The 23385-nt window shown below is 34.1% G+C and overlaps 1 protein-coding gene across 1 annotated transcript; it reads left to right on the top strand.

The window, feature by feature from the left end:
• The first annotated feature begins 11342 nt into the window (after positions 1 to 11342).
• Positions 11343 to 21728, top strand: LOC139528502 (cytochrome P450 2J2-like). The gene is made up of 4 exons (XM_071324519.1): positions 11343 to 11717; positions 14728 to 15237; positions 16692 to 17129; positions 21388 to 21728. Exons 1-4 carry the CDS (start codon positions 11384 to 11386, stop codon positions 21570 to 21572), a joined length of 1467 nt encoding a protein of 488 aa, XP_071180620.1. The 5' UTR covers positions 11343 to 11383; the 3' UTR covers positions 21573 to 21728.
• Positions 21729 to 23385: the final 1657 nt, after the last annotated feature.

The following is a 23385-nucleotide window of genomic DNA, read 5'->3' on the forward strand; positions in this document are numbered from 1 at the left end:
ATGATATTAAGGTGAAGAAATTTCCCCGATTGTGTAATATCAATATTTCACAAGTTTTCTTGAAAAGCTATAAAAACAAGTTTTAGTAACGAGACTGAAAAGTGCACAATCTTGAAGTGTCTTGCCTGCCTTGTTACATTGTACTTACGACGAAAGAAATTATATGCTATGCACTGAATATAGCTGTGCTTATAGTATCTATAATAGAAACCCGTAATTATTAAAAAAAAAATGAATATTAACCAATAAACTATAAAAATGAGGTTAATGTAAGATGAACACTGCCGTTCATGTTGTATGGCATTCTGTCAATCCATATGCAGAATATAGCTGACCTATTGCTAATAGTTTCTGAAAACGGACATAACCTTGGTAAAGTAATCCAGGTCAGTTAACACTAGTACTGCAAAGACCGACCTTTTCCCCAACATTCATTTCATACACAAAATATAGATGTATACAGTAAATGGACATTGACTAATGAATTATGGAAGTGAGTTTAAGGTCAGATGACGCATGTATACATGACAAGAATCATGTATTTCAAATTAAGTTCAGGACAATGGTATTATATATGACACACAGAAACTTTATGACATTACATGTATGGTAATATTCTTTACAAAGTTCAAAAATGTCTGGATTCACCGAAAAAGCTAACCAAACCTTTAAACTGTTTCACTCCTAGTAGTGGAGTGACCAAGCCAAAAAAAATTCACCTTTAATGGACCACCCTACCTGCAGGCTAAATCATGACTTTTCGGATAGAGAAATGGTTGTACTTTAATTTTTGCGTGATCGTATAATCGAAATATGTTACTTTTCTGGTTTTAAATAAGACCAAAGGTTAGTGATTGAGTTTTCACTGTGTTAATTTATTTCACAAGAGGTTACAAAAAGTCAGCAAAAACATCTTGTTACTGAACGAGAAATTAATATTGAAATAAACTGTGACACTTCATTCTCAACTAAAGTTGAAAACAATAAAAGCACCAAATGCCCATTTAAAGTGAAATTCAGTCTAGCAACAATAAGAAAATACAAGACGGAACACTGGAACAACGTTAGTCAATTCATTATTTTTTTTTACATCGGATGTACTTCCACAGACATATTTCTGAATTTTACGGCTTTTAAAAAAAAAATCGAAGTCAGTTTGTTTTTTGCTTTGATGTATATTTATTGCCAGTTACAAATATTTCACAAGGCATTTAAATCAAATAAGTGGAAGAAAAGACTGAAGTTTCATCGCATATTCTAGCTCTATGAACTTTTGAGGTTTTATTTTATTGTGCTGTACAAAAAGCAAACATGGAACCTCAAAAAGGTTGGTTGTAGGGGTAATTTTACAAACAAAGTGCATGTCAATTTTCGTATGACTGACATCAGTCATCGTTTTCACATAGTTTTGTTGCAAGCTGTTTTGTCCTTGCACGTACAAACAAGATCTTGAAGGAAATCTGCTGACATAGGTCCCGCAAAGAAAACCGAGAGCAAACCGTTTTTACCCTCTTGCCAACCTTTCAGAGTCTTTGGGAAGTACGTTCGCTGGTTTAGCAATATTAACGTATACCCAGACTTGCGTTTGAAGTATTGGACGTAGGATGTGCTGTAAAAACTAGTTTTCACATGCATGGGTGAATTCTTACTCAATATTTGCATCGTTTGTGGTGTCCAATTTCAACTTAAGCTTGTTAAACTCATCATGTAGATTCCTGAACTTTCCCTTGAGTGAAACAACGATGCGACAAATGCACGACCATCGTTAACGACGGATTCCTGATTTCCCGTTGAAAAACTTATCGGAAGAGTTTGGAATTTTTCTGCATCCCTCCGCAAAATCATAAACATGGATATCTTACCTAGCCCCAAAAAAGAAGAGTGTGTGTCCCAAACTGCCAGGGCATGGGAAGCTGGTAATAAATATGACAAGCCGTTTTGTTTTTAATTCTAACTTCTTCAAAATATTTCATAAACTTTATAAGATATTATACAGTTTATGAGATATCTTATAAACTATATGAGATATCTTATATAATAAAGGAGATATTTTATCTATTATACAAGATACATGATGTATTATATGAGGTATCTTATATATTAAAAGATATCTTATCTATTATACAAGATACATGATGTATTATATGAGATATCTTATATATTAAAGGAGATATCTTATCTATTATACAAGATACATGATGTATTATATGATATATTTTATACATTAAAGGAGATATCTTATCTATTATACAAGATACATGATGTATTATATGAGATATCTTATACATTAAAGGAGATATCTTATCTATTATACAAGAGACATGATGTATTATATGAGATATCGTATCTATTATACAAGATATATGATGTTTTATATGCGATATCTTATATATTAAAGGAGATATCTTATCTATTATACCAGATATATGATGTATTATATGAGATATCTTATATATTAAAGGAGATATCTTATCTATTATACAAGATATATGATGTATTATATGAGATATCTTATATATTAAAGGAGATATCTTATCTATTATACAAGATATATGATGTACTATATGAGATATCTTGAAATACGAACATCTTATCTATTATACAAGATATATGATGTACTATATGAGATATCTTGAAATACGAACATCTTATCTATTATACAAGATATATGATGTACTATATGAGATATCTTGAAATACGTATAAGTCTTACCTATCTTCTAGTTTCCGTTCTCTAACTTTATTTTGCCTTAATCAAATATAACGAAACGTAAACAGAATGCTTATTTACATAAAACACAGAGTAAGTGCGAATTTGGATGACGTCATTCACATTTTTACTGCTGTCCTTCAAAGGACAATTCCCGAATAAAATTTGTCAATACTCGATTAAGATCCTGTGAATCGTGGCTGGAAATTCAAACTTTAATTAAAATTTATTAAAATATTTATTGATCCCTACAAGATCTACAACAATCTGATATTGTATGTAGGTAGCGTCCAAATTCAGCCGTAACCAGCTGAATTTGTCCGATTCTAATCCAATTTGTATCTTTCTCATGGTACAAAACGACTGACAGCGTAATGATTTTAACAAATGTGATCTAACATAGAGCAGACGGTCACCAGACCGTGAACCGACGCTGACGGAAGATATCTGTTAGAAAATTGTCGCCATATTTAGGATGATCAGGTACTCCATTCACAATTTGCTTTACCAAATTAAAATGGCTTTGTCTGGAGTATTGTGATCTGTAATTGTCGGGAATGTGATGTGGGTATCATTGCCGAATTTCGTATTAATGACTGGACTATTCCTGAACGGTTTCGACAAAAACGGTTCTCATTCGGCAAGATCTGGATGCAATCTGGACTCAGTCGACAAAAAAAAACCAGCAATGAAAAATTTCTTCAGATCATGCACATTCCAGAGGACAACGTCCTGGAAACACAGAACATTGTTACGATTATAAACTGAAATATCAGAATCTGTCACGGCATAGTCAAGACTGTCATCTGACTAGACAAAATAGGCCGAATTTCGCCGAATGTTACGAGACCAACCTAACTTCCTGTCGTGGTTTTTGTCCGACCTCTCCACAACCATTCCCGATCCGTAGGTATGTGTTACGAACGTTTACGACTTCATTGTCATTTCAGATCAATGAGGATTTTACCTTTTCATGTCTAAGCGCTGTCTGATCTCAAACGCCGCATTATGGCTACCTTAAGATATAGATCGACGTTTTGTTGTATTTTTCGCAAACAGCACGGAATACATACAATATCACTGTGTCGTATGCACACCGAAAAAAGGCGGCGATTTTTTAAAATTATTTTACACCATTACGAATTGATCGGGCCCCCGTCTGAGCCCCCCCCCCCCCCCCCCCCCCGTAAGTTTCGTTTTATTGAAAAATGACAAATCAATGAAGTCTTATCGAATTAAACGTGCATTTCTGTATCTTAACAAAATACCATTTGGTTGATCAGAGATTGATGACCGTCCTGGATTAACTTTTTGTGTGGAATTACATGTTGCCTATTGATACGGTGCTTTTTGTCCGTAATTTTCTTTTTGTCCGCTTTTGCTTTTTGTCCGATAATTTTGCTTTTTGTCCGACACTTTTGCTTTTTGTCCGTTGCTTTTTGTCCGTTTCGCTTTTTGTCCGATAATTTTGCTTTTTCTCCGATATTTTTTTCTTTTTGTCCGATACTTTTGCTTTTTGTCCGTTGCTTTTTGTCCGTTTTGCCTTTTGTCCGATAATTTTGCTTTTTGTCCGACATTTTTGCCTTTTGTCCGTTGCTTTTGGTCCGTTTTGCTTTTTGTCCGCTGATTTTGCTTTTTGTCCGGTATAAAAATGTGTATATTTTTTAAGTTTTTTTTTTTTTAACTTCGAAAAATCATCATTAGGGTATCTTATTTAAAAAAAAAAAAAACTGATTACCTCGCCTACCAACCAAGATGGCCAAAATGACTGAAATAGAACATACGGGGTAAAATGAAAGTTTTGTCTATTATTTTGAAAACCATTAAAAAGAGAGAAAATCTGACAACAGCAGGATGTTGAGCTCTACCAATTGTCAAAACTATCAGATGACGTCCAAACATTGGTTTCCATTTTCTAACTATAGTTCGCCCAAACCCAATGTTATGAAACTTAAACACAATGCTTATTAATTACCACATAACCTAGATCAAGCTTGAGTTTTGGATTGCGTCACTTTTACTGTTCTAGAGTTATGCCCCTTTGGAAATGGAAAAAACTCCTGATTTTTTTATATCCGTTCTTTAACTGTAATTTGCCTTAAAAATGGTATGAAGCTTATGTATGTGAGTATATCACAAAACACAGGTCAAGTATGAATTTTGGTAGCCTCATTTTCCCTGATATTCCCTATATAAATGGGGAAAATACTAACTTTATCGTTTGTGTGTTTCTAACTTAATATAAAAAAGAAGATCAGGTATGATTGATTGCCAAAAGACAACTCTCCACATGAGACTAAATGACACAGAAACAAATATAGGTCACCGGCCGACCTTCAACAATGAGCAAAGCCCACACCGCATAGTCAGCCCCGAAATGACAATGTAAAACAATTCAAACGAGAAAAACTGACGGCCTCAAGCAGATTTGATGAACCTTATACACAATGCTTAATACAACTGAGGTTAGATCAAGTACAAAAGTGGGTAGTGTCACTTTTGTCGTTATCAAGTTATGTCCCTTTTTAAAGTTTTATGCAAGTAGGAGCATTATCTGTGTCCCATGGACTCATTCCCCATTTGTTATAGGATTAATTGCCCTAAAATGACAATTTTTTTGCCTGCTATCTTGAGAATTATAATAGATACAGGAAAACTTTATGCTGATCAGCAAGCTCGGTCGAAAATAAGCTGACAACGCCATGGCTAAGATTGAAGAAGATATCAAAAACAAATAATAGTACACATGGCACAACATAGAAAACTAAAGAATCAGTAACACGAACCCCACCAAAAACTAGGGTGATCTCAGGTGCTCCGGAAGGTAAGCAGATCCTGCTCCACATGTGGCACCCGTCGTGTTGCTCATATTATAAAAAATCCGGTAAAAAGTCTAATTCGGTAGCTTGCATTCATGAAAGGGGAGGGGATTGTGGTTACGACGTAAGCTACATATCCGATATCATTTGAGAAACCAGTATAAATGAGACAAGATGATCAAAATCGTTAATCGACTCCTTATTACAATTAATGTCCATTGATGATGATCTTGACCATTTTTAATATTTATTTGCGTTTTTTTGCCTTATATCTGAAATCTGCAATAAAGACAATATGAAGGCGACTACTAATTGGAGTTATTGCCCTTCAAAAGAGGAACGAAAGATACCCGAGGGACAGTCAAACTCATAGATTGAAAATAAAGTGACAACGCCATGGCTAAAAGTAAAAAGACAAACAGTCAAATAATAGTACAGAAGATACAACATAGAAAAATAAAGACTAAGCAACACGTACACCACCAAAACCTGGGGGTGATCTAAGGTGCTACGGATAGGTAAGTAGATCCTGCTCCACATGTGACACCCGTCGTGTTGCTTATCTTATTACATATCCAGTAATTAGTTAAATTTGGTAGGTCACATACGTAAAAAGGGAAGGGTATTGTCGTTACGACATAAGGAACATATCCGATATCATCTGTGAAACTGTTATCTCGTAACGGTCAATCAAATGTTGATGGGGTCCGTAAAATTTACGAAGGGACGATTTCAACTCCACCCATTGGAACTCTTGGTTAAATAGCTTCCTTGTGAGCAGCAATCCTCTATCTAGGAAATCATGATAGGAAATACAAGCCTGGGAATATCGTATCAATTGGGAGATATATACTCCGTATGCAGGCGCTGCTGGAATGTTGCTACATAGAAATGGAAAATTCACAATTTGGAAGCTGAAATCATCTTTTTTTTGTCGTAAAGTTTAGTTTTCGTTCAACATAGTCACCAAATTTTGTATTATTTAGTGAGAGAACATCATCTAATGTATATAGCGAATCGTAATATTATATAAAGGATATTGCTAACTTTTTATCTTTCTTTCTATAAAGTTCCTGTATGAAGTCAGCCTCATAAAAATAAAGAAACAATTCGACAAGAAAAGGGGCACAATTGGTTCCTATTGGAATTTCGACAGTCTGTTGAGAAACACGTCCTCCAAACGTAATAAATATGTTGTCGATCAAGAAATCAAGCATCTTGATAATGTCAGTTTCAGAGATTTTTTGTTTGAATCAGAGTGTCTGAGTGATTCTTTTTTTACACCAGGGTTTTCGATATCACTAACTATAGTCAAAACATTTACTAAATTTTATCATCGGTATAAGGAAATAATTCGTTAAAAATAACTCAACATGCAGACATCTTATACGTTCAGGTATTTCACATGCAATCGTTTATGGTAATATTCTTTACAAAGAACAAAAATGTCAGTATTCACCTCAAAAGCTTACAAAACCTTTAAACAGATTTATTAAGAAGGGACATAGTTACGATACTGTTGTCAGGTCATTAAAGATTGCATATGTTGGCTTTAATATTGATTCACTTATAGGGTCTTTACATCGGAACCAAACACATTTATTTAAAAAAAAAAACAGTTGTTGGCATGCCACGGATTATGTTCTTCTCGTATATTTTATGAAAGTATGATACTAAACCCATAACGGGAGGGATTGCGCCTGATATTCATATGATGAAGACATAATCTTTCAATCAGTTCAATTGAGGTCAGGAGCTGGCATGTCAGTTAACTGCTAGTAGTCTGTTGTTATTTATGTATTATTGTCATTTTATTTATTTTCTTTTGTTACATCTTCTGACATCGGACTCAGACTTCTCTTGAACTGAATTTAAACGTGCGTATTGTTATGCGTTTACTTTCTACATTAGCTAGAGGTATAGGGATAGGGTTGAGATCTCATGAACATGTTTAACCCCGCCGCAATTTTGCGCCTGTCCCAAGTCAGCCTACCTCTGGCCTTTGTTAGTCTTGTATGACTTTTAATTTTAGTTTCTTGTGTATAATTCAGAGTTTAGTATGACGTCCATTATCACTGTACCAGTATACATTGTTTAAGGGTCAGCTGAAGGACGCCTACGGGTGCGGGAGTTACTCGCTACATTGAAGACCGATTAGTGGCCTTCGGCTTTGTGTTGTTGTCGCTTTGACCTATTCCTCTCTTCCTTTCTCTATTTTATTTATCTCTCCGCAAGACAAGATACTTGTATCTACGTTCGCCATATTTTTTTAATGAAACAAAGTAATACCAACTTTTTTCAATTTGTCTTTTAGGTTGGAATGGGGAATACTTGTGTAAAGTGTAGAAAAGTCAAATTTTGTAATACTATTGCAAGAAGATAGAGTCTTAGATTGTATGTACTCTTAAAGATATTTGGAATTTTTTAATATCCGCATTGAACTCGCGCCACCTCTAGAATAGGCAGTTTCACAATAACTTTGGGGCCTGGGTTTGATTGCTGATAAAATAGATGCTAATAATTTGAAAGAGGTTTCGTTGAACACTTGGAAGACCCAGCAATATACCATTGTTTGTAAGGACACTTACATGTATGTAATTTAGGTATCCAATAGTGTTACCTCTTCATCTTTGGTTGAAATCCAAAGGACCATAGCACAGACCTATGATTATCCAGGATTTCCTCTTTGGCAAGATTCTTGAGGGTATAAATGTAGTGTCTTTCGCATTCTTGGATTGTAAATAACAAGAGAACCTAAGGTCCAATGTTTAATCATTGTAGCAATTTGATGCAAAATGCAGATAATTAATGTGAATTTTCATTTAAAAGAACAATTTTATAAGAATTGAACTTATAAGTATTTTAAAATATTTTTTCAAGCGTAGATTTAATTTGTTCAAATGTTTTTAGGGGAGATATCTCTGATATAGTGCATTTTCTGAAAGAATCTACATGAACTGTTGCTATCTTAAATTTTAGCAAGAAAAAACGGTCGGTGACCCTATTGTATATATTGATATTCTCAAAGCATTTTCTAAAAGCCATTTTCTCGCATTTTGTTTAGCCTCATATCACATAATGTTTTTTTCTCCGTATAATCCATACACATTGTGTCATTTCACAGTATATACAACGTTTTGTCAAATTCTATCATTTTTGTCGAGCCTTCGATTTTAGTCGAAAAAGCGAGACATAGCGATCCTACATTTCGTCGGGACCGGCGTCGTCGTCGTCGTCGTCGGAGGCGGCGACGTTCACAAATATTCACTCTGTGGTTAAAGTTTTTGAAATTTTAACAACTTTCTCAATTAAACTATTCTGGATTTCTACCAAACTTGGACAGAAGCTTGAATATGATCATAAGATAGTATCCAGAAGTAAATTTTGTAAAAAAAAATCTTTCCGTATTTTACTTTTAAATGGACTTAGATTTTCTGCCATGAAACATCACATTCACTCTGTTGTTAAAGTTTTTAAAATTTTCATAACTTTCTTATACTATTTTTAGTTTGTACCAAACTTGGACAGAAGCTTGTTTATGACCAAAAGCTAGTGTCTAGAAGGAAATTTGTTAACATTTTGTACCTGTGTATCTGTATTTTACTAATAAATGGACTTAGTGTTTCTGCCAGTTAACATTGCAGTTAAACCTTTTAAAACATTTATTACAGTCATAAACTATCCTCTATTTTTACCAAACTTGTCCAGAAGCTTCTTACAATTAAAAGATAGTATCAAAAGGTATATTTTTATTGATTTTTTCTCATTTTTGTTGAACATGCGATTAACTGCAGAAGTAGGCGAGAAACTGGGTTCCGCGGAACCCTTACGAATTTTTAATCTATACTCCTATACCACCTTAAAGAAGATTTTCACCTGTATTGTTTAGTTTTGTTATATATTATAGAAATTTATAATAGATTAAGATACACTTTAAATCACAAAAATCGTTAGCAAGTCAAGATCTACTAACAGGTCAAATATTGCCAACAAAGTTAAGTAGACTGTGACTCTTTATAGAAGTAATTGCCCTTAAATGAGGATTTGTTTTCATCCTCTTTTGTGTTTTGAGCAAAACAAAAGAAGATAGAAGGAAGTTAAACAGCACATGATCAGCAATACAAGATCAACAAAACATATGTTGTCATAAATTATATTCTTGTGTACAATGTTGGAGAGTGTCCTTTGTGGAATATGCACATAGAACAAGGCGATCACAAAGGCTATTTAGAGCCTTTAATATATTATTATTATTAGAACTATGCATCGTTGATTAAAAATGACTGTTAAGACTAATGTCAATAGTTTTCGCTTGATAGATTTTTGGAACAGATGCAAAGTTCAGGGTTGTTTGAACGGACGTTATTCGAGTTCGAACGTGATCTAACTCAAGTATGACTGTTTTCTTGCTTCTACTTTCGACAGGTTAAGTTTAGCTTATGTCATGATTGTCACGCCCTTATTGTTAAGAAACTTCAATACACAGCAGACTATATGCCAGGTCTTTCTGACAACAGATGACAGGCTATTTAGAGGGTAATTTAAGGAGGCTTTTCCAAGCATGCAATTGCTTGTAGACTGTATATTTACCCTCTACAGCAGACCACATAATCCACAAATTGCTCAAAAGGGATATTTTATTGATAGGCCATGTCAAGGGAGATGCAAAGCAACAAACGCCCAGTAGGATCGATGCATTTTTCTTAAACATTTCTGATATTGATTCCGCGTGGCTTTCAAATTGACACGAGTATCCAATGATGTTCATGGTAAAACCTTTGGGGCTATATCAATTTCATGGAAATTAATAAAGAGCATGGCAATCTTTCCTTGGTAATGCTTTAATGGCTGTCTGGCGTATCTGTTAACCAACAAAATGTCTTATGTGTACCAAAAGCCGTCAGCGATGGTCACACAGACAATTTGCTACCTTAGTGGACCAAAGTCAGACTGTTCGCGGGATCCATTTAAACATCTGGTGTTGTCACTACATGTACCATGTGCTATAGAGATTTAGTTTTCTACTGTAAATGAAAAATTTCCGGAAGATAAATCTTGACAGTCATGAGGAACATTTTTTTATCCCAGGCTTTAAATGCGTTAGTTTCAGAGATATAAGCCAAAATCTACATTTTACCACAATGCTCTATTTTTAGACATGGCGGTCATCTTGATAATTGGGCGGGTCATCGTATAATTTTTTGAAACTAGATACCCTTAGGATGATTTTTGTCGTAATTGCTTTAAATTTGCCATTTGCTTCAGATTTTATAAAAATTAACGACGACGACGGATGCCAAGTCATGAGAAAAGCTCACTTAGCCCTCTGATCCAGGTGAGCTAAAAAGGCAAAACGGACAAAAAGCAACGGACAAAGAGCAAAAGTGTCGGACAAAAAGCAAAAGTATCGGACAAAAAGCAAAACGGACAAAAAGCAACGGACAAAAAGCAAAAGTGTCGGACAAAAAGCAAAATTATCGGACAAAAAGCGAAACGGACAAAAAGCAAAAGTGTCGGACAAAAAGCAAAATTATCGGACAAAAAGTAAAAGCGGACAAAAAGCAAATTGCGGACAAAAAGCACCGTATCACCTATAATTATTTGTTTCTTCAACTTCTTGATTTTTCATTGTTATCTTTTTTAAAGTGTTAAAAAGGGGGCGGCGTAAACAATAACAATTAAATGACATTGAACTATAAACTAAACCCTCATTGACAATAACAAGAACATGCATTGAGCTACACATTGAACTTGTCGAGATATGATAAACTAACAATGACCCCAGGTAAATAAAGTATGTCATATAGATATTATTTCCGTTTGTGCTCTAAATTTAGACAAATCTTGCATAAATCATGGTAGTAGGTGTCGGTACTATTTTGGTGGCATTGATAGTATTTCTGGTGACGTATTTGTTGATGCGATGTAGAAAACCTTCTGATCTGCCTCCCGGACCCACACCACTTCCCATTTTAGGTAACCTCAAATTAATTTGGGGCAAAAGTTTACTAGATGTTTCAGCAACATTACAGAAGAAGTATGGTGATATATTTAGCCTGTCTATCGGACCATATTGGATGGTGTTTATAAACAGATACGATGCACTGAGAGAGGTTTTTGTAAAACATGGGAATACATTTTCAGATAGACCAGATGTCTGGTACCTTAGAGAAGTGAAGAAGAAGAAAGGTAAGGTGCACATATTAGTTCACGATGAGTAAATTTATATATTTAATAATGTTCCCATACACTTGTATTGTTGTTAGAACTGTGAGAGCTATTTCTAAAATCTGCATTTATGCAAGGAATTGCATATTTAAAAGGAATGGAAACGCGGCCGACTTCAAAGAAAATATTATGATGCATCTCTTGCTTCGACCGGGTGTTGATTACGGCCGTTGATTACACCCCATCGCTCTAACTGGCCCATTACTTATTTGGTAGAAGACTTCAAGTTATCGAACGTGGTCATTTAATCTGACACTAGTTATCTCACTTGACAATGATATTTTTTTTCTTCTAAGCATGTTTCTGTAATAAAAAATAATGAACTATAAAAATCCTTCTGTGGGCATTCTGTTTCAATTTTCTTGGTGTAAAATAAATCATAATTGGTCTTTTTTTTAGAAGATAATTCGAAATATATATTTTATTGTAGAGTAATGGTACTTACATTGTGCAAGTTACGTTGTGAAGTACGAACGTGGTATAGTAGTTAGGTGATAATTCATGAAACCAAAAATAAATAAATCCAAGAAAAAAAAATATAACAATACAACCACATGCAAAGCTACTTATAAAAAACTTATTATTCTAGTTTTTTATCTTGATATTACATGAAGGTATGTCACAATCAGTTGATGTCGGACATTTTACGAGTTTCAAATAGTTTTCATGCAAAATAAAGGAAATTTTAAAAATGTAACTAAATGATTTTTCAATTGTGAAATATGACTGATAAAGAAAGAAGTTAATAAATCATTATGAAGGGAAGAAAAAAGTAAACAACTGCAGTATATTATCTAGATAAAAGAACTTAGATTACAGGTGTTATAATAAACAATGGCATGCGGGATGTTCCAATTTGCAGGTATAATATATCATGTATCAATGTATCAATGATAAGCTAATTTGAATTTTTTAATTGAATTTATTTATTCATTTGCAAAAAGCATTTACATGCTATGGCAATCAAAACATATATTACATATATGACACAATAATAAACAGCAGAAAACAACACATCATACAAAGTTAAGTAAGAATTTGACATATCATTTTCCATGAAGTTAAATGCAAACCAATATTATTCATAGAATGCAGTTGACTTTTTATATTAAGCTACTTATACCCTCATAAGTTCATCTTTCACGCCGAAGGAAGGAATTGACGCCAGAATGCATATTTCCGTGAAACGCATGCTGCCTTAATATAATTACATAATTTTATAGTTACAGTTTTATTGACAGCTTTTAACAATTGATCCAGTTTATAAATATTTGGCCAAGAACAAAAGTATTTTAGTAAATAATGTGACCTTACAGGTCTGTATACAGGACAAACTAAAACAAAATGATATTCGTCTTCAACAACGTTCATATTACAACAAAGACACAATCGTAATTGTCTTGGCGTATTGGTATATCTACCAACTTCGATATTTAATTGAAGTGTCCCACTACGTAGTTTCGTAAGTAATCGAACATCACAAAATAAATTTAAGTAATTTTCAAGACAAAAATCTGTCTTGATTCTTCTATACATGCAAAGTTTTTCACTAAAAAATAAAGGGGACACCCTGCTGCCTCTACCTTATCACATATGTACAAATAGCTCATATCACAACTGTTCAATATTTATATAATAGTTCTTGAAAAACTGGTCATTATCGTGATATATGGACTGCCCACAGGACAATGGTATTGACTAAGATAGTAATAATGACTGAGACGAAGGCGAGGTCATTATCGCTGTCGCAGTCAATACCACTGCCGTACGGGCAGTCCATATATCACGATAATGACCAGCTTTTCAAGAACTATTATTTTTATTTCATTGAGAAACCATGTTTATGAAAATTCTCATAAATTCAAAATGCCTACAGCGAACTCCAGTAGTTGTACGATTTCTATGACGGAGAGTGAAGACCAGTCGTAGTAATACTGCCATTCATTTTAGTGCAATTTTTCAGTATATAAATACTTATTAATCAAGTTATCTTTAATTTTATAATTAACGAAAACATATAATAAACAATTCAACAACTTAAATATAATCATATATTAAAAACAGGAACATGTTTTATAAAAGGTACATCTCTCTATAAAGAGACACCACGCCCCACCGGTCATTAAGAGAGAAATCACGCCCCAACGATCATTATCAGACGAAAACCACACCCTAACGGTCATTATCAGACGGAAACCAAGCCCCACCGGTCATTATCATGTAAAAGTTCGTTAACGACCGGTTTTCTGGTCCGTTTTTTTCTGTTAATGACCGATGGAATTTATTACTGAAGAATAATGAATGTCATGTGACCCCTTTTAATCCAATAAGAGAATCTTATTCTCAACCGATATGAAATAATTATGGTTTATATATGACAGGAAATGGACCTCCGTCATGATTTTTTATATTATTCATCATACTTCCGCCTGAGACAGACATGGATTATAGCTCTGCGGGTGCTCTGCGGGTATCCCGATTGATCTCGAGCCGCGTTTCCATTCCTTTTAAATATACAATTCCTTGATTTATGCAAGAAATAATTCCGCATATGGTCTTGATATTTATAAGTTTAAAATATAAGGAGAATTCTCATTGGGCTGTCATAATTATTGTTTAAAAGAAACCACGCATAACATCAGTACCAAACCGCAAACGGAAAACGTAGGAGTGACATACGTGGGCCTCAAACGTAATACACAATTTTTGTTTCTTTGTCTAAAAGAATCGAAAACGGGTATTACTGCTTAATATAATGTTTAAGATTAAGTTTTATATAGGATTCAGCTACGAAAATGAATAAAATCACTATGTATCAAGAAACATATTCTACCCTTTGGTCGGGTTGTTGTCTCATTGACACATTCCCCATTTACATTCTTAATTTTAACGTTATAGTTATAGAATCGGTTTGGTTATTTTGAATCAAAAGATATCACCTATCGGTTGTTTTTTTTTTTTGTATTAACAGGTCTTGCTGCAGGTTATCCGTGGAAAGAACAGAGAGCTTTCACACTGAACCTCCTAAGAGGATTCGGATTTGGTACGAGGTCAATGGAATCCATTATTACAGAGGAATGTGAAAAGTTTACTGAACTGTTGGCAGACACTCAAGGGAAAGAATTTGCGATTAGTGGAGTTATTAATAAAGCTGTATCTAACGTTATTTGTTCCATTGTTTTAGGAAAACGGTTTAGTTACGATGACCAAGAATTTGATAAATTCGTCAAAATAATAACAGAAACAGTAGTCAATGAATATACGCCGAAGGTAAACATATTACCCGTACTGCTGCATATACCGAAAGTGAAAAGTAGATGTGATCATTGCATTGAACAAAATAATTTGATTAGAGCTTGGTTTCAAAAACAAATAGATGAACACAAAGAAACGCTAAAAGAGGATCACTGGAGAGACTTTATTGATGCTTACTTGGTTCAGATTAAGAAGATGAAGAGAGAGTCAGACACTCAATTTACAGGTTTGTTAAAAGAGTAGGCATGACATCAGAAGTGATTATAATTATTTAAAAAAGTTTAAAAAAAAAACAAAACCAAACAACAACAACAAAATCCCTCCCATCTTTTTTATAAATCATACTTTAGATTAAAGTAGTATTTATCGCGCCAGTGTAAATTTTTCTTATTTAAGCCTCGGTCACACTTTACCGGATATCACGAACGGACGCTTAACGGATGAAAATAAAATTTGTCCGGTGACAATATTATTATCCGTTGGGAATCCGTTGATGTACTGACCGAATAAAACGGACGCGTAACGGATGCCTAACGGACACACACCGGATATGCAACGTACGAGAAACGGAAACGTACCGGACAGAACAGATGTCGAACGTTCATCCAACGGACGAGTACCGCATAAAACGGACACCTAACGGAAGCGTACCGGATAAAACGGATGAACATTATATACGGGAAAATTAAAGGCGACAATAATAATACATGTACATCGCATAAATATTCAAAATGTTTAGGTGTAACTGGTTTTGGTTTATTTTTCAAAATACCGCAAAAGGTCAGTGTCTGACCTAAATAAGAGCTGCTTGATTGTGAAGAATCGCCCTTACTCTAAGGTCGATTATGAATAATAAGAATTCATGAACCTTAAGAAATCTGACATACCAATAATTGGCATTTCTGACGCGAAATTTTCAATTGGCATTTATCCGTTTCAGATCCGTTCATCATCCGTTTTATCCGTTATACGTCCGGTAAAAGTCCGTTTCTCATTCGTTCAACATCCGTTTTATCCGTTAAACGTCCGGTAGAAGTCCGTTGGTGAATTTATTTTCCAGACCTCCAACGGATGTATAACGGACACGTAACGGATACAAAACGGAAACGAAACGGACGAGTACCGTACAAAACGGACGCCTAACGGACGTTCAAAGTTAAAATTTTCCACCGGACAGAACGGACGTCGACGGATAAAACGTATGCTTAACGGACATGCAACAGATATGGACGGACGTCTAACGGATAACAACGGACATCTAACGGACATGAACGGATTGAAAAAAACTATCCGTTAGTCGTCCGTTCGAGCTATCCGGTAAGGTGTGACCGAGGCTTTACAGAAATAGGATTCACCCTAAAGATGTATATTTAAACATATAAGGCTTGAAAGAGAGGCGAAAGATACCAAATGGAAATTAAGTCGAATATAAACTGACAATGCTATCGTACAAAAAACGAAAAAGATAGAAACTATAACTCGTACATAAAACACAAACATAGAACACTAAAGACTGAACAATACGAAACCCATCAAACAGCGGGATAATAAAAGGGTTACCCTTCAAGGTTAAGCATGTCCTGCTCCTAGAGTTGTTGATATAAGAACAAACCCGATGAAAAGTCTGCCAGAAAAGAAGGAATCAGTAAATATTTCCTTTTTTATCTAATATAATTTCAGAGGAAAACCTTAAATATGTCATACTCGATTTGTTTAGCGGCGGAACTGAAACTACTTCGTCGACTATTGGATGGGCAGTCTTATGTCTTGTGAACCATCCGGAAATTCAAGAAAAGATTCGATCTGAAATGCTGAAAAACGTATCCAGCGGACCTCCTACTCTGACTGATAGACATAATCTCCCTTACTGTGAGGCAGTTATCCATGAAGTTATGAGAATGGAACCAATCTTACCAATGTCCATATCCCATACTGCATCAGAAGATACTGTTGTCAATGGTTACCGGATACCAAAGGGTGCTATTGTTGTTCCAAATTTATATTCTGTAATGCATGATGAGAAAGTATTTCCTGAGTCACACAAGTTTGATCCTGGAAGATTTCTTGACTGTAACGGAAAATTCCATGCGCCAGAAAAGTTTTTGCCGTTTTCATTAGGTAAGTTATACATTCGGTGTTTTAAATTCAAATTACTAAAATATGCAAAAGAAACTTAATCTTTATAGTTTCCATAACAATTCATACATATTTTAGATTTTCTGATTGGTGCAATTTTAATCATACACACAGTATTTCACATCTAGACGAAAAAAGATCTATGTATTTATTGAATGACTGTAAGATTTTGCCTGTCTATAAAGAAATAACATAAAAAAATCGGTGCGAACTGAATAACCCACGTAGAGGGTTATTTTAAAGTATGTACCTCATTTCTATGTTATTTCGAATAGACAGAAAAAATGTTACAGTCATTTCACATATATAATCTAGTTCAAATTTTATAAGCCGGCATAAAACCTGAAAAAAACTTTGACGACTTCACATCCACATGCCAAAATTATGTCTATGAGCTGATAGACAACACACTGTCGGCCAATGAAAGACGCCGAAAATTAAATTAATTCAGTATAAGAATATCATTCTGGATCTTCACAGGGAATGCGATCTCATATTCTGTGTCAGTGTTGTGCATCCTCTGTCTAAATTAGCTCATATGTAAATGGTCCTCAATGCTCTTCGACTTTTTTGGCTTTTTTAACTTTTTTTTATTCGAGCGTCAATGATGTGTCTTTGTAGACGAAGCGCACGTCTGTCGCAAACACAACATTTCAATCCTGGTATATATGTTAAGTTTATTTATGCGAAGCACGAATAGCAACTATATTATACTCTTTTACGTATAACGATTTCAACATAACTCACCATTTTAATTTTCGTGTCAATTATTATTATCTGATAACACGCTGCTGTAGTGGTTGGTGGTGATGGAGCAGATTTTGGCCACACAAAAAACATTTGTCTCGTATTTGTTTTCAAAGTGAAGAAAATCGGCTCTAAAACCCTCTTATCTATGTGCTAATTAATTTATTATACTAAATATTGTTTTATGATTGTCTTTAAAAAGGAGAAGGTCCAGTAAGACACCTTTTTGGCCCCAAAATATAGCAGTTTTACAAATTTGTTAAAATGTAAACTATTAGTTATTTATTGGAAAGTAAAATGCTTCTGCTACATAAATATGGGCTGTGCAATGACAATACAATGTACATATATCGGGTACTAGCATCATTAAGTCATGCTAAATTACTGAAATCTTCAAAATTTTAGCATTATAGTTAAATTTTCGACGGCTTCCGCCTTAAATGGAAGTGGCCGTATTTATTTTCATTCTTAATGTTGAAATTTAAGTTTTATTTGATGATAATACATACCACATATAAAGGTTGAGGATGAACACAGATGCGGCCCCTTTCATTTTTGACAAAAACATCTGAAAAGTGACATTTATCAGCATATTTAATAGATTATGCATATTTAAGCTTGAATCGGAGCGTATTAATCACTAAATTAGGCAAAATCTTTCACATACACTAATTCAATCAACTGAAATAGACACTTGAGTTTTTATAAAATTTGTTCAAAATCTTTCATCAGATGAACCTGAAATTTGAGGCCAAAATCGGCTCTTACAGGACCTAATCCTTTGTAACAAGCTATGCCATGTCACGTAAACATGTATAACAACCATCCGGCGTATTGAATAATGCGCAAACATGCTATAGTGTCTTCGCGAAGGGTAATACAATATATAAGCCAGGACTAGACCACGATTGAGTAGATTATCTTCTTTATAATATTAATCAGACCAATTCTGAATTTGACGATCAATGTCTCTCCAGGGATGCTTGAGGACAAAATATTTGAAAATCCATTGCTTACTAGTATTAAAAAGAAGAAGGAGAGCTATAAATCAAACAAAACACCAGTTTATTAGAAACGAATGCGTGTCTGGTGTACATGTTCCGGACCATACGAGTATTTTGACCATACGCATATGGTCATGACCATATGGATATATACTCATATGGTCGGGGTAATTAACACTCTGTTACAGTTCACCTTTAATACTTCTAAGCTCTTCATATGGTATGACCGTTCATTTAAAGACGCTATCATATAGGTAATTGTATTATTATATTATAATAAAAAGATATGCTTAATAAAAATAAGAAGTTTCATATAGTTATTAATAAACACATTTTATACCGATGGTCATTACCGATTTGTTATTATGAGTAAATGGCAATATATCGACTTAGAATAACTTCCAAAAATTTCTTAATGAATTGTTACACAAGAAGTCACTGGAAAGTAACATAGTTTATTTAAGTTGTCTTGTGAATATTGTGTATTGCAGTCATGTTACGATATTTGAGATTTACAGCATCAAAAATCGAAAATTGTCATGTAACCATCATTGTTTTTTGGTGGAAGAAGACTTCAAGTCTTCTGAAGGCCTATGGTGCCGACTTTAAAATCATTGGTACCTCCGTATGCCGCATCCGTTTCTGTGTATTACAATTTCAGAACAACTTCCGATTCTTGACACCGATTTTTACACTTGATTAAGCATCTGAATCACTTAATTTGTAAATTAGGATTGAAAAACAATCACTATCGTAAATATGTACCCTTTTATTTATGTAAATTATTAGATTTCATCTCATCTACATGAACGTTATTCGTTTACTTGTAACCGGATGTTTTCAATTTAGATATTTGTAGTACGCATGCGTGAATTTGGTATCAGGGCAATCGTGTTCAGCCAATCAAATTCTGTGTTTCTCATGATCAAATTAATAAGCCAATCAAAAACGTTTTCTCTGAAGATTATTGTAACATGCTAGATTTTGAACTTGTGTCGTTTTCATCTAGTTGTAAAATCGTGAACATGGCATGTGGATTTTCATCTGCACGTAGGTTTTTACACAGCTTAAGGATAAAAGCATGGCTGATTGACAAAAATCAATGATGCAGTACTATTTTTTTCACTAATTTATTGACATAATACTAGTTGTAACATAAGTTATTTTTGTATTCAATTAAATCATTTTAAGCACAATGGACTATTCTTTTTTTCACAAAGACCAACAAACAGGTTGAGAACCCCCCCCCCCCCCCCCCCCCCCAATTATGAGTGGTGTCCATTATATTTGGAACAACTTTTCTAAATGTGGGGTCAAATTAATAAAGAAGATATAAGTTTAGAAACATCACAAAATTCTTTTGACATGTTTTGACCATTTAATACGTCTTGATTGATGCATAGTTCTTGGGGAGAAAGTTTCATCAAATAATATGAATATAAAGGTGCTCATTTTTTACAGTGGGTTGTAATGTTCTTCCATTGAGGGTTACCCCTCATTTGGAGTGTTGTTCCCAACCTCTTAAAGGTCCATCTTTGTGCATAATTGGAAATTTTAACAAGCATCTGTTATTCTTACACAATAAAATAAACCCGGGTCTGCTAGCTACATGTTCATCTTTTCTACTGATTTAATAACTAAAATCCTGCAAACAGACTTAAGAAAAAGGCATGTAAGCTCATCTTACAAATATGACACTTTTTCTAGACAATCCAGATCGCGCAAAATACTTCGCTAAAAATTGTAACCTTTAAAATTGTTGTCGAGCACTAAAAAAACCCTTGGAACTTTCAAAAGTTGGCAGGTATGTAACAAGTCTTACTATTTTTATGCCCCATTTATGGGCATTATGTTTCTGGTCTGTCCGTCTGTCCTGCTTCAGGTTAACGTTTATGGTCGAGGTAGTTTTTGATGAAGTTGAAATCCAATCAACTTGAAACTTAGTACACATGTGTTCCTTATGATATGATCTTTCTAATTTTACTGCCGAATACAAGATTTTACCTAATTTTCACGGTCCACTGAACATAGAAAATGATTGTACGGATGGGAAATCAATGTACTTATGACACATTCTTGTTTGAAGAAAAAAAATATGTCATAACGATAATGGAATAAAGCAGACTGGGTTAGTGGGGCTGCTTTTATGGTAATTCAAGTTACCTTTTATTCACCTTCTTCCACCTCAGAGATATCAGCTCTTTGATAAGATAAAGTTTTTGAATTATTGAAACGTTTGTAATGCATATTTGAAAATAAATACCTATATGGTCCAAATACTCATATGGTCCGGCCCGTCAATAACCAAACGATTATATACTCATATGGTCCGAGCATATGAGTGTACGCATATGGTCATGATCATACGCGTATGGTCCAAATATTCATATGGTCCGGAACATACACACTATTAATACAGGTATCTATTACGAGTTCGTTGATAGTCGTGTAGGTTGAATAAAGTTAGATGATCTTGTTTTTGTTTGTAGGTAAAAGAGTATGTCCAGGTGAAGCCCTAGCACGTAATGAACTGTTCCTGTTCTTTACTTCTTTACTTTGGAATTTTAAGATCCTACCTCCAGAAGGTCAATCACCTCCACCGATTGTAGGTAAACTGGGTGTGACATATGGACCTCTTCCATATAAAGTTAGATTTGTAAAATACAGAAAATAACTTATTTATGGAATATTTATACGACAGTTACGAAGTACAATATGTTATAAATATTTTATTGGCAAACACTCAGTAACAATTAATGTTTAAGACCTATTGCATATATAGTTATATTAACGGACATGCTATAATAAAAAACTTCATAATAATATATTATATTTTTAAATTATTCCTTATATTAAGACACTCTGATATAAAAGAGGAAGAAATAATGCGCAGCTATTGTTTGACAATAGAGTTACTATTTCCACTGTTACAGTGTTAATGTTACGCTGTGTTTTAAATAGAACATTTATTTTATTTTCATAAAGGTAAGTCAAAAGTTGTTGTTTTCAAAGCAATGACGCAGGACATCTTCGATTACTTTCTCGCAATGTTGTAGTGTGATCATATAATCAGATATATAAAAGCAACATCAGTATTGTTCGAAAGTCATAAATCGATTATGAGAAAACAAATCCGGGTTACAAACTAAAACCGAGGGAAATACATCAACTGTAAGAGGAAAACAACGAAACAACAGCAACACTAAATGGCAACAAAAAACAAACGACAATGCAACACACGCAGAAACGAACTATAAGATAACAGCTGCAATTTTCCTGACTTGGTACAGTACATTTAAAGAACAAAATGGAGGGTTGAACCTGGTTTTGTGGCTAGCCAAAGATCGCACTTTTATGGCAATGTCAAATACAACACCAAACGGACAACATTACATGACAGGACTGCAGTACAAATAAATGCAAGAACATTCAGGACAGAGAAATACACAAATAAACAATAATACATTTCGACATTCTAATAGTTATTAAAGAACCAGGCTTATAATTTAATACGCCTGACTCACGTCTCATCTACACAAAATTCATCAGTGACGTTCAGATCAAAATAATCAGACAGCCAAACAAGTATAAAGTTCAAGAGCATTGATGAACCAAAATTCCAAAGAGTTTTGCTAGATACGGCTAGGGTTATCTATGCCATAATAGAAAATCCTTAGTATTTAGAATACTTATACTTTTGCAAACAGTAGATTTATACAAAACAAATGACCATATGATTATAATAAAATATAGAATAACATATTATATATTATAGAATATATTAAATTATAGAAAAGAAAAGATAGGGGATATTCATCCATGACGCAAAATCAGTTTGTGCACAGCAATAAAAAAAACCAAAAAAAAACAAACCAACAACACAGAAAGCAAAGGAACAGCGCTTTTATTGCTATTATTCACATGTAATTACATAGAGGTGCAACAAATATTGCACTCCACTGCAAGTTTAAGATGACCTATACACCGTTTGAGCAGAATATGTATTTCAATCATACTTTTTATGATGTTCTTTGGTAAAGGTATAATCAGCGTATTGTATATGCATATTCAGGACATATGTACTATGAGTGAATAGGAAATCTATTTAATTCTAGATAAATACACAAATAAAATTGAGAATGGGAAAGGGGGAATGTGTCAAAGAGACAACAGTCCGATCAATGAGCAGACAACAGACGGAGACCACCAATTGGTCTTTAATGCAGCGAGAAACTTCAGCACCCGGAGGCGTTCTAAACAAAAATGTTAAATATTTCAGGGATAATGGTCGTTATACTAAACTCCGAAATATACACAAGAAACTAAAGTTAAAAATAATAAAAGACTAACAAAGGCCAGAGGATCCTGGCTTATGACAGGCACAAAAATGCGGCGGGATTAAACATGTTTTTTGAGATCTCAATTCTCCCCTAGCTTATACCTCTAGTCACTGTAGAAAAAAACACACAACAATACGCACAGTAAAA

The sequence above is a fragment of the Mytilus edulis genome, chromosome 6 (genome assembly GCF_963676685.1).
Source record: "Mytilus edulis chromosome 6, xbMytEdul2.2, whole genome shotgun sequence".
Lineage (NCBI taxonomy): Eukaryota > Metazoa > Mollusca > Bivalvia > Mytilida > Mytilidae > Mytilus > Mytilus edulis.

What these genes read in the sequence shown, in the direction of transcription:
- LOC139528502 (XM_071324519.1), top strand. Translation starts at nt 11,384, where the DNA reads ATGGTAGTAGGTGTCGGTACTATTTTGGTGGCATTGATAGTATTTCTG. An exon ending in AGAAGTGAAGAAGAAGAAAG is followed by an intron (nt 11,718 to 14,727) that starts GTAAGGTGCACA and finishes TTGTATTAACAG; the next exon opens with GTCTTGCTGCAGGTTATCCG. An exon ending in GTCAGACACTCAATTTACAG is followed by an intron (nt 15,238 to 16,691) that starts GTTTGTTAAAAG and finishes ATATAATTTCAG; the next exon opens with AGGAAAACCTTAAATATGTC.